This window comes from Rhinolophus sinicus, chromosome 18 (genome assembly GCF_057876585.1).
Source record: "Rhinolophus sinicus isolate RSI-liver-muscle chromosome 18, RSI-T2T, whole genome shotgun sequence".
NCBI classification, from domain to species: Eukaryota; Metazoa; Chordata; class Mammalia; order Chiroptera; family Rhinolophidae; genus Rhinolophus; species Rhinolophus sinicus.
The window spans coordinates 112,014,078-112,026,982 of NC_142518.1; the positions used below are offsets into that span (position 1 = coordinate 112,014,078).

General features: G+C 40.5%; 1 protein-coding gene across 1 annotated transcript; it reads right to left on the minus strand.

Annotated features, from left to right (window-relative positions):
- Window positions 1–458: 458 nt before the first annotated feature.
- Window positions 459–6,571, minus strand: RAB39B (RAB39B, member RAS oncogene family). The gene is made up of 2 exons (XM_019716092.3): window positions 6,153–6,571; window positions 459–3,432 (listed from the first exon to the last, which is right to left on the minus strand). The coding sequence occupies exons 1-2, from the start codon at window positions 6,365–6,367 to the stop codon at window positions 3,006–3,008; spliced, it is 642 nt and encodes a 213-aa protein (XP_019571651.1). The 5' UTR covers window positions 6,368–6,571; the 3' UTR covers window positions 459–3,005.
- Window positions 6,572–12,905: the final 6,334 nt, after the last annotated feature.

Sequence of the window (12,905 nt, forward strand, 5' to 3'; positions counted from 1 at the left end):
TCTTTTACCCTTCCCTAAATGTGTACTACAAACCCTAGGCAACATTCTGAACTATTGTGCTCCAATCTGGGCCCCACACTGCAAGCGATCCTGACACCAAAAGCACATCCAGTAGGACTTGAAAAAGCTGAGGCAATTCAGCCTGGAGAAAAGACTTACCAGGGAAGACAATAGTTGTAATCAGCTAACTAGCGTCAGAATTAAAATCCTTAACTAAAAATGGCAATGATTCAGATTTAGGCCTGAGACAACCAACTTTTCCAAAGTGGCAGTAATGAGGTCTCTGACTTTCAACATGATGCTCATACAACTTTCAAAAATCATATTCTCTTTCTGGCTTTGAGATACTGGTGACTACTGTGGTGCATAGTATGTCATATCTAATTGATATCCATGGTAGTGGTTGCTACACTAGAGTGACAGGTTCTGGAAACAGCTACCAACACACACTTGGAATCTCACAGTCACAGAATCAACCATTTTACTAAATACAAGCATATTTTCATTCACATACAGCTAAAGAAAACATTTTTTTTTTCACATTTCATTACAGTGCACAACAAAGTGAGGAAAAGTATACAGTACATTTTATTCTGGAATATGAGACAATCTAATCCAACATGCAGGTTTGGTCTTTGTTACAAGTTAGTTTATCTTTTCTTTACCTATGTAGTAAAATAGCTTCTAAAGCTTTATCCTTAGTATTGTATTAACACCTGATTTTTTTCACACTTATTTTCTAAAACCCACTTATTGCAGTGACAACAGCACTGAATTCTACGAAAATGATTTGTAAAGTTTCTAGAACTTGTTTAAGTAATTAAGCTCAGCCACCTCTGCTGGATCGATGCTGAGTATTTTTAAACCTGCCTAAAAAATGCAAGGAATGGGGAAAGTATACATATAATGTATTTTAGTCAAGAAAACTGTAGAGAAGTTTTGTTTCTATCATCTTCTTTTTTGAACTGACAGAATCCAGTCAACTCTCATTTATCCACTGGATAATCTTGCTTTCAGAATCTTTTAAACATAATTAAGTATAGTAGTTGATAAACTCTGTGTTAAGCCAATTCACCATCTTCTATTGGCCTTCTACCATCACAAAACTGGCAACTTAACTACTCCACCCTCGCCTGGTCTTGTTAAATGAATGCAGAGATGATCAGTTCCGTTGTAGTTGATGCTGCAGGTTGGTCCAAGGTGGTTTGTTTCCATGATTTTCATTATTTGGATTCTTTATTCTGGCTGAAGTAAATTCCCAAACTTTCAAATTCATTTATATTCAAGTTTAACATATATCTCAAAGCCATTTACCATTCTCGGGCTTTCCTATCACAACGAATATGAGAAATCTGTCTCTAATCAGAACTGTTTTCTTACTGTGAAAAGTATATGGCTTTTGCCTAGCTGACCTGGCTACAATCCAAAAAATAATTTAAAGCATCACCTCTCTTCAAGAATATAATGGAAACCCAAGCCAAGCATGCCAACTTTCTGATGCCGTTATCTGTCTGTTCACCTGAGAATTAAGAGCTGACTCTCTCGGGCAGACAGGAACCTAGTGCAGATTTGGGCAAACAGGTGGCAAAGGTCATTGTGAGGTGAGCAGTTTGTCCCCATCCCACTTCCATTGCTGTGTTTCGTTCCTTTTAATAATATGGCCACTGTGTTTCAGTGATAAGAACACTTCTAGCCTACACAGTTCTAATGTGTTTTGTTGTGCAGTTATTCACTTGTTTCAAGCCCTCTTGTCAATAATACCTGAATGGGCTTTAGCTTTGATTCACCCCTACGTTCCCTCAGGACTATAGCTCAGTTGTAATCAATAAGGAAACATATCCTAACATGTAGAGAACATTTATTTACACTCATATCTCTTCCAAAGTGAACAAACTAACAGCTCATTCATCTGACAGCAGGATGATGCACCGAAACAAGAACTCAGGGTCATAGTTTTTCCACTTGGCCAAGTGAGTCTCCTGCCTCTTAGCTTACTTGTGTAAAATGGGGAAGAAAACCTCACTGGCCTGTTATGAGCGTCAAGTACATCACTCAAGTGACTGTAACGCATCTGTAAGGGTCACAGTTCCTCCTGCTGAGCGGGTACTCAGTACAGGACTGAGGAACCACAGTTTGCCTCTCTTTTCAGAGACAATCCCTGTGCTATGGCCGCCATGACCCGAAGAGACAGGCATGCTGTTCACTTCTAGGTTACAGTCACCAATGCAGTGAAACCCCAGACATGGTCAGAGGGAAAAGAGGGTATGGCGTTTGGGTTGGTGCTCCTCTCTTCTATTTCCAGGCTATTTTGCCTGGGACAATTTCTTTGACACGGCTGGTGATTCTATCACAGGGGTGTACATTTTCCCCGGTGTGGTAATAACAGTGTGTAAAGAGCCTCCCTTTTCATATTCACACCATTGTTTTTTTACTAGAATACCAGGACTTGAAAGGGTCTCAGTCAATAGCTGGTCCATGCCCCTCATTTTACAGACGAACTGTTTGGAAGCTAATTGGTATCTTTTAACTGAACACGGCACACACTTGGTGTAGGATATTCTCACTGATTAAATTGATCTCAGTCTTTTTTTTTTCTTTTTTTTTTTTAGTTTTGCTAATTGTTTTCAATGTGACAAATTATTTTCCCTTATATATGTTTGTGACGTATGAATGAGCTGAAATACCAAGAAATAGTTGTCCTGTCTGTGGGTATATTTTGGGGGGGCCTGGCTCTCGAGACCTCAGGCCCTTGACATGTGGTCCACAAGGGGCACGTGGAGTAGCCACTGCCCAGCATGGGCCACAGACCAGTGCCTGGCCCATGTCAGTAATTCAGTCCCTCAGTCACAGCACGCCCCCATCCTGTCAGAGTACCCCTTGAGAAGGAGGCTCACTGGGTATCCACAATGGAGGTTGAGTTCTCTTCAGTCACACAAAGATTCTATTCTTTTTGATCACTTTTAAGTTCAGGTGGGAGAGCATGTTTTGGAAATCAAAAGGGCTGACTAGCACAAACATCTCCTGTCTGATTTGACAACCTCTTCCGAAGAGTGAACCACATTTGGTACAAATCCACTCTTCACCCCTTCCCAGCCCTCCTGGATTGTAATATCCCCCCTTTTAACCAGCTCATATATGTCTCTTGTCAGGTCTGTGAAGGCTTTCTCCACATTAATGGCATCTCGGGCTGACGTTTCAATGTACTTCATGCCATACGCAGCAGCCAGTTTCTCTGCCTCGTGGCGAGTCACTTGCCTCTGTGTATCCAGGTCACACTTGTGACCCACCAGAACAAATACAATTTGGTAGGGCTGAACGTGTACTTTGGTCTCTTCTAACCACTCATGGACATTCTGGAAGGACCTGCGGTTGGTAATGTCAAATAAGAGAAGGCCACCTACTGAGTTCCTGTAGTAGGCGCGAGTGATGGACCTAAAACACAAGAAAGAAGTCAAGAATGAAGGCCATGCCCAAACTGCTGTGCAACCGAATACAAATATCATTCAATAATAATGATAATAATAATAATAATATGTGAATTTTCCATTGGGCCAAGTTTTGAGATGGCATCTTCTACAAATGAATGCTCATGACTTACAGGCATTTCCCATCGATTGGGGTAGAAGCACAGCTAACTCTCCCACCCCCACATCTGAATAACTGAATGAGACGTCCTGTTCTGCGAAATGGGATACCTAAGTCAGTTATCATGAGGCAAAATGAAATAATGGATGTTAACGTGTTCTGTTATCTGGAGAGCTCATTACAAATTCTAAACATTTTTAAAAATGAATTTATAATGATTGAGAAAATGCTCATAAGTATATAGGTATATTGCAACACACTCCATTTTTTCCCATCTATCATTACCACGTTTGCCTTTCTATTTTTCTATTATTATTATTATTATTATATTATTATTATTTTAATCTAACAGGGGTCCTCAATCTCTTCTGTGAGGAGAAACACAATTCTGTTTGTTTTTCTCCCCAGACCATTAAGAATAGGAAAAAGAGAGATAGATGGTCTGCAAAGGCCTTGGGCAAAGTGCCTCTCAGCCATACTTCCTGACATATTTCAGAGAGGCTGAATACAGAGCCACCAGCTGGAAAAACTGCCTAAATTTTCAAAGTTTCCCCATAAAATGACATGATTTAGTTAAAGCATTATAATTAGAATATTTCTAAAATCTATTATACATTTGCTGTGCTTCTTAAACAGAAGAAACCTCATCTATTTTAACTTCTTGATTTGAGGAGATTGATTATCAATATACATCATGGTACGTTAGAGCTTATTAGAGGGTGTAGAATTATTTGCTTCTACAATCTCTTGCTTTAGATTACTGTGCTTTTTGATCTATGTCTATTTTTAGGTTTCATCTGTTTTCTTGGATGAAGAAGATAAATAATGAAGGACTCAATACCTTATAGCTTAGGGCAAATGACTCAATGATAACAGAGCGAACATCCAGGGGATTAAAGTCCCAACTAGAGGATGGTAAGAGCAAACCTTACAAATGATTCCAAGTCTCCAGAACCTGGCAAATCAGCCCCGGGGAATGAAGGTGTTTCTAATTCCCTTATGTTTGAAGATTCATGGATAATCGTAGGTGTACCAGAAGATTCGACATGATCAAACAAAGGTTTTGATTTGTGAACAGCTTGGCTCAAAACATCAATAAGCAAGCTCTAGAGCTGTTTCAAAACTCTAAAATACATTATGATATTAGTATTTAGGAAGTAACGAAGACCTTTCTAAGCACAACATAAGGCTACATAAAAATTAAGACCTTCTGTACATCAAAAAGATTTTCTTAAAGTTCAAAGACAAACGACAAACTGGGAAAATATTTTACAACATATGTGACAGAGAAGTATTAATATTCCTAATCTTAAAAGAACTCTTACAAATCAATATCACCCAATAATAATGATCAGTGGATATGAAAAGGCTGTTCATAGAGATATTCCAATAAACACATAAAAGACACTTTTCTTCACTTATAATATGCAAAATGCATTTATAAGTTCAAAGTGAACCTGTACAAGGATATTTGCCAGGGTGTTGTTCGTGGAAGTGGGGAGTTGGAGACAACTTAAGTTCAAGTTAGCTCTTCTCCTTACCCCTTTTCAACTACCTAGCCAGTATTTTCTATGCTCAATTACTGTTCGATAAATAAATGATCATGAACATGGGCTATTGAGTCTTTTTGTTCTAGCTCCTGATGCTCTATATGCCTTTAGCTCAGATTGCTCCCTCAAAGTTTTCTGTGTACATTGCTCTCTCCCACTTCTGTCTTTACACATGCCGTTTCCTCTCCCTGGGCTTTTCCTGTCATCCTCGTCAGGCCTCATCTTTGCCAGGTAGCCTTCCCTCCTCTGTATATATTATACATAGAATTCCAAATGATACGTACTACAAATGAAAAGCAAAGGGTTGTACAAGAAGATTAAACCTGTTCATTGATTACTCGTTATATGCTGAGAGTTATAGTTGGGAGTGGGCACACAAATATAAACAAGACAGTCTTTTGTGTAATTGCTGATTATCTACTTCTCCCCACTATGCTAGCACAGTTCTCAGAGGGAAGGGCCTGTGTCGGTTTTGTTTACATGGCATCTCCTTGTGTGAGTTTCCTCAGAAAGAAGCCTGATGCCTGGCATGCAGTGGGGTGATCACTGTGCGCTGGTGGCAGGAAGGAATGAATCCCCAGTACCTCTTTCATATGTATATGACATAATATATCTGTATCTGAACCTATGCCTATCTCTATTTCTGTCTCCATATCACCTGTCTGTATCCGTCAGTTATGTTGGGATGACCTGGGAACATTTTTAAAAGTACGTAGCATAGGGACCAAGATTGATGAATTACAGTGATCAATTCCAGACGGTTTGTTAGCCACCAAGGGGCAGGTTGGTGGAGTTGTGGTGCAAGCAATACGTATTATTGACCGGCCTTCCCTGCCAGGGCGCTTCTTTCCCTGCACCGCACGCGCGGGTCGCTGAAGGTGGGCTTAAGCAGAAACCCCTAGACCTTCGGTAACGTCCATACGGGCCGCGACCAGGACCGGGAAGTCCTCTTTCCCCAGGGGCTGTGTACGCTCCGAAGACCCTCCCACTGCCCGCGGGCCCGGGCTGCGCTCCCACCTGAACCTCTCTTGACCCGCGGTATCCCAGATCTGAAGCTTGATGCGTTTTCCTGGCTCGATCTCCACCAGACGGGAGAAAAAATCCACCCCCACGGTGGGGTCCGAAACCTGGGCAAAGCGGCCCTCGGTGAAGCGGCGGATGAGACAGGACTTGCCCACCGTGGAATCCCCTATGACAATGAGCCGGAACTGGTACAGCCAGATGGCTTCCATGGCCGGGGGTCGGCAGGTCTCCTTGGCCCGGGCCGTGTGCGGCGAGAGGGGGTGTCCCGCCCAGGCCTCGGAGAGCGCGGTTCGGTCCGGATCTAGACGCGCCGCGAGCGCATCGCTTGCCTGGGAGCCCGAGGCGAGGTAGGCCCAGGCGCAGGGAGAGCTGAGGGATGGATGCTGCGCTCACTGAGGTGATGAAATGGCAGCAGCATCAGCACCACGCACTCTGACTCATCACTGACAACCGCGCTACTGTAATCCCCCGCGTAGACGCGACGTCTGGGGCCGCCGCACTTTCTGTAAAAGGAGCGCACAGGAAAACAGCCGAAAAAACGCCCCTTCCCTTCCTTTCTAATCCCTCCACCCACCCCCTCTTCTTAATTAAAAAGGTTATCTATCTATCTTTCAAATTGCAAAAGTAATATTTTTTCATTAAAACTGGGGAAACAATACAAAAATGTACACAAAAAAGAAAGTCCATAATTATCTGCCCCCTCCCTCCCCAAGATATTAACATAACGCTTGGTACATACTCTTCCCACGGATTTCCATGAAAATGTATTTACATCTATATGTGTGTGTATACACATATAGACATATACATATATAATAAAACATGTATACATATATACATTGATTGCTTTTTAATTTTACAAAAACTGACCCATTACTCTGGCACTCGCTTTTTACAATTAAAAAAGAATCATAGACATCTCTCAATTTCCAACTAATCTTATTTTGCCATGACAATGCTGCAATAAACATTTTCTTAAGTATAGTCACGCATACATTATTCCCATGGAATAGACTCTTACAAGAGGGCTTAGTAAGTCAAAGAGCATGCGTACTTTAATGGATATAGGCATTACATGTAATTTGCAAAAAATATTTACCAATTTAAATTCTAGTCAGCAATTTCTGAAAAATCCATTTCTTTGCATTATTTCAAGCATCGTATGTTATATTCTTTCATAATTCTTCCCAATCTGATGTAGTTAAATAAAAAAGTGTCGCTGGTTTATTTTACCTTTCCTGACTACTAATGAGCTCTTGTGCAGTGGCCATTTGCATTTCCTCTGGGAATTGCCTCTTTAAATCCTTTGTGCTTTTCATATGTAATCTTTTATAATGGCTTTACTCATTTTTTTTTCATTTTTTAAACAGTTTTATTGATGTATAATTCACATAACCACACAATTCGCTCACTTAAAGTGCACAACTCAATGAAGTCATAGAGTTGTGAAGCCATCACCATAAATTTAAGATATTTTCATCACCTCAAAAAGAAGCTTCTACCTTTTAGCCAACATCCCTCTGTCCCCCTTCCCTCCTAGCGCTAGGCAAACACTAATAGTTCTAATAGTTTTTTGGCAAAATCTTTCAGGTTCTCTCTATATAGCATCATGTCATCTGCAAATAATAAGAGTTTTACTTCTTCTTTTCCAATTTGGATACTTTTATATCTTTTTCTTTACTGATTGCTCTGGCTGGGAATTCCAGTACTATGTTAAATAAAATTAGGCATCCTTGTCTTGTTTCTAATCTTAAGGAGAATGCTTTTACCAGCTGAGCATACTCTTAGCTATGGGTTTGTCATATGTGGCCTGTATTATGTTTAGGTGTGTTCCCTCTATTCCCATTTTGCTGAGAGGTTTTTTTTTTCTCTCTCTCATAAATGGATGCTGGATTTTGTTTGTTGGGAGTTTTTTGATTACTGATTCGATTTCATTAGTGGTAATTTGTCAGTTCAGATTTTCTGTTTCTTCTTGTTTCAGTCTTGGAAGATTGCATGTTTCCAGGAATTTATCCATATCTTCCAGGTTGTCCAATTTGTTGGCATATAATTGTTCGTAATATTTTCTTATAATCTTTTGTATTTCTGTGATGTCAGTTGTCATTCTTTCATTTCTGATTTTATGTGTATGGGTCATCTCTCTTTTTTTATTGATGAGCCAGGTTAAAAGTTTATCAATTTTGTTTATCTTTTCAAAGAAGCAGCTCTTGGTTTCATTGATCTTTTGTATTGTTCTTTTAGACTCTATTTTGTTTATTTCCTCACTGATCTTTACTATTTCCTTCATTTTAATCATGTTGGGCTTTATTTGCTGTTCTGTTCTTTTTCCAGTTTCCTTAGGTGTAAATTTAGACTGTTTGAAATTTTTCTTGTTTCTTTAGGTAGGCTTGCATTGCTATGAATTTCTCTCTTCATACTGCTTTCACTGTGTCCCATAGATTTTGGGTCATTGTATTTTCATTTTCATTTGTGTCAAGGTATCTTTTGATTTCTTCCTTGATCTCATTGTTGACCCATCCGTTAATTAGTAGCATGTTATTTAGCCTCCATGTGTTTGTGCGTTTTTCAGTTTTTTTTCTGGTAATTGATTTCTAGTTTTATACCATTGTGGCCAGAGAAGACACTTGATATGATTTCAGTCTTCTTAAATTTATTGAGACTTGTTTTGTGGCTTAACCTGTGGTCTAATTTGGAAAATGTTTCATGTACAGATGAAAAGAATGTATATTCTGCTGCTTTAGGGTGAAATGCTCTAAAAATATCAATTAAATCCATCGGGTGTAGTGTGTCATTTAAGGCTGCTGTTTCTTGTTGATTTTATGTCTGGTAGATCTGTCCATTGGTGTAAATGGGGTGTTAAAGTCCCCTACTATGAATGTATTACTGTCTATCTCTCCTTTTATGTCGGATTATATTTGCTTTATATATTTAGGTGCTTCTATGTTGGGTGCATAAATGTTTATGAGGGTTATAGCCTCTTGTTGGATTGCTCCCTCTATCATTATGTAATGTCCCTCTTTGCCTCTTATTATAGCCTTTGTTTTAAAGTCTATTTTGTCATAAAAGAATTGCTACCCCAGCTTTTTTGTCATTTCCATTTGCATGAAATATCTTTTCCATCCCTTTACTTTCATTCTATGTGTGTCTTTCAATGTAAGTGAGTCTATTGTAGTCAGCCTATGCATGGGTCTTGTTTTCTTATCCCTTCAGCTACCCTGTGTCTTTTGATTGGAGCATTTAATCCATATACCTATAAACTGATTATTGATAGATACATAATTATTGCCATTTATCATTCATCTTTATATTCTTCCCCTACCCTTTCTTCTTCTTAAAGAAGTCCCTTTAACTTTTCCTGTATACTGGTTTGGTGGTGATGGACTCCTTTAGCTTTTCCTTGTCTGGGAAGCTCTTTATCTCTCCTTCAATTTTAAATGATCGCCTTCTTGCTTTTCATCACTTTGAATATTTTGTGCCAATCCCTTCTTGCCTGCAGTTTCTGCTGAGAAATCAGCTGGAAATCTTATGGGAGCTCCCTTGTAAGTAACTAGTTGTCTTTCTCTTGCTGCTTTTAGGATTTTCTCTTTGTCTTTAACCTTTTTCATTTTAATTATACTGTATCTTGGTGTGGGCCTCTTTGGGTTCATCTTGTTTGGGAATCTCTGCACTTCCTGGGCTTGTATGTCTATTTCTTTCGACAGGTTAAGAAAGTTTACAGCCTTTATTTCTTCAAGTAGGTTCTCAATCCTTTGCTTTCTCTCTTCCCCTTCTGGTACCCCAGTGATACGAATGTTGGTATGTCTGATGTTGTCCCAGAGTTACCTTAAACTATCCTCATTTCTTTTTGGATTCTTTTTTCTTTTTTGCTGTTTTGATTGGGTGATTTATGCTACCTTTGCTTAAATTCATCCTTTGCTTCATGTAATCTGCTGGTGATTCCTTTTATTGTATTCTTTAGATCTGACTGGTTTCTTTTTTTATCATTTCTGTGTCCTTTTTTTATGCTTGCTATCTCTTACTTGAAGTTCTTGAGCTTCCTTATAACCATTGTTTTGAATTGTGTATGTGGTAGGTTGCTTGCTTCCATTTTGTTTAGTAGTTTTTCTGAAGTTTTCTCGTGTTCTTTAATTTGGGGCAGATGTCTTCATTTTCTCATTTGGCTGTCTATCTGTGTTTGTTTCTATGTATTAGGTAGATCCGCTATGTCTCACTATCTTGGCCAGGTGGTCTCATGTAGTAGGTGCCCTGTGGGGCCCAGTGGCACAGTCTCTCTGGTCACCTGTGCCAGGAGTGTCCCTTCTGTAGGTTGTGTGTGCCCTGATGTTATAGTTGAGCCTTGATTGCTATTGGCATGTCCCTGGGTGGGATTGATCCTCAGGCTGACCAGCTGTGTGGTATTACCATGTCCATAGCTTACAGGCTGCTGTGCAGGGGGTTTACCCCAAGAAGCAGGATTCAACTTAGTGGGCTCTGGTGCCTGTTCAGACCACCCTCAATGTGTGCTCTTGTGGGGCTAATTTGGTGGTGCTCTGCTGTGGTTTGAAGCTGACCTCCAGGTTTGGTTCTGGAGCTTCTTGGCAGGGTCTCTGGTGCAGGCCCAGGTCATCCCCTGCCTGTGACCAACTGGGGACTACCTGGTAGAAGCTACAAAGCCATCTGCAGTTGTTCACTGCCTATGGTGGATCTGGAGGCAAGTGGGTGAGTCCACATTGCAACCTGAGGATTGCTGCGACAAGTACCAGGCCTGGGGTAGCTCTGCAATAAGCCCAGGATATTCCAAGGCCTGCTGCCACCAGCTGGCTCCCATAAATCTCAGCTGCTGATAAAGCCTTGTGCAGTACATGAGTTGGGTGAGGTGGTATATCAGAGAGTCACCAGAGTGAGAAGAGTTGTGTCCACCAAGTTAGTGTAGATTCTGGTTTGGTGCCATTGCTGAGCCTGGAGCTACTCAGTAAGGGTCTCAGAGCACACTCAGGCCAGTCACCGCCTGCCTGGGGCCCGTGGACTCTGATAATTTTCCAAGAAACTGTGCAATGTGAACACCAAAAACCTCCCAAACAATCTAATTTAAAAAATAGGCAGAAGACATGAAGAGACATTTCTCCAAAGAAGACATACACAGAACCAATAGACATATGAAAACATGCTCAACATCACTAATCATCAGAGAAAAGCAAATAAAAACTACAATGAGATACCACCTTACTCCTGTCAGAATGGCTGTCATGAATAAGTCAACAAACAGCAAATGTTGGCGAGGATGTGGAGAAAAGGGAACCCTCATGCACTGTTGGTGAGATTGCAAATTGGTGTAGCCACTATGGAAAATAGTATGGAGGTTCCTCAAAAAATTAAAAATAGAACTACCTTATGACCCAGCAATTCCACTTCTGGGTATTTTTCAAAGAAATCCAAAACATTTATTTGAAAAGATATATGCACCCCTATGTTCACTGCAGTGCTATTTACAATAGCCAAGATATGGATACAACCAAAATTCCATCAATAGATAATTGGATAAAGAAATTGTGGTACATTTATACAATGGAGTATTACTGTGCTTAAAAAAAAAAGAAATCTTATCATTAGCAACAACATGGATTGACCTAAAGAATATTATGCTAATTGAAATAAGTCAGACCAAGAAAGACAAATCCCATATGATTTAACTTATATGTGGAATCTAAAGAACAGAATAAATGAGCAAACAAAACAGAAATAGACTCAGAGATACAGAGAATAAAACTGATGCTTGCTAGATGAGAGGTGGGTTGGGGGGTGGGGAAATGGTGAAGGGATTAGAAAGTACAAATTGGTAGTCACAAAATCGTCACGGGGATGTGAAATATAATATGGGGAATATAGTCAATAATGTAAAGATCATATAGGGTGTCAAGTGGGTACTGGGCTTATCAGGGGAGTCACTTCATAGATTGTGTAGATGCCTTACACCTGAAGCTCAAGTAGAATAATAATGAATGTAAACTATTATTAAATATATATGTTCATATACACACACACTCACTCACACACTGGGGGTGCCAAAAAATGTATACAAGTGGACACTTTGGTCAACATTGCTAAAGCAGTAGTTTGCCACATTCACAAGTGTCTGGATGCTGATGGTACCCACTTTGAGCATCTCTTGTAATTGCAGAAGTCAAAGGTGACTTGTATTCATCTTTTGCTATCAGTATATATATATTGAGTATTACAATTCCCCCTTCCTTTTCTTCCGTCTTCCCGCCCCACTCCGGTTCAAGCCGTTGTTTCTCAATCTAGTTGTGTAGGACACAGCTCCCTGGCCCAGGCTGGTATGAGCCTTGTGCTCCCCCTGGCTGAGGCAGTCGGTCGCCTGTCATCCCTCAGCTGCTCACAGCAGCCCACAGCAACACACTGGCTCACGTTGGCTGCCGGCCACTCACTCTGGCCACCGGCCGCTCATGACTGCAGACAGCAGCCTGTGGCAGCCCACAGCAGCTCACCCCAATCTCCAACTGCTCACTGTGGCCCAGCTCCAGGGAGAGCTGTTGTTCACAATCTTAGCTGTAGATGGTGCAGCTCACTGGCCCATGTGGGGATCGAACTGGCGACCTCAGTGTTAGGAGCACGCCTCTCCAACCACCTGAGCCACCAGGCCAGCCCGAGTATTACCAGTTTTGTTCTCTCTCTCTCTCTCTCTCTCTCTCTCTCTCTCTCTCTATATATATATATATATATATATATATATATATATATATATATATA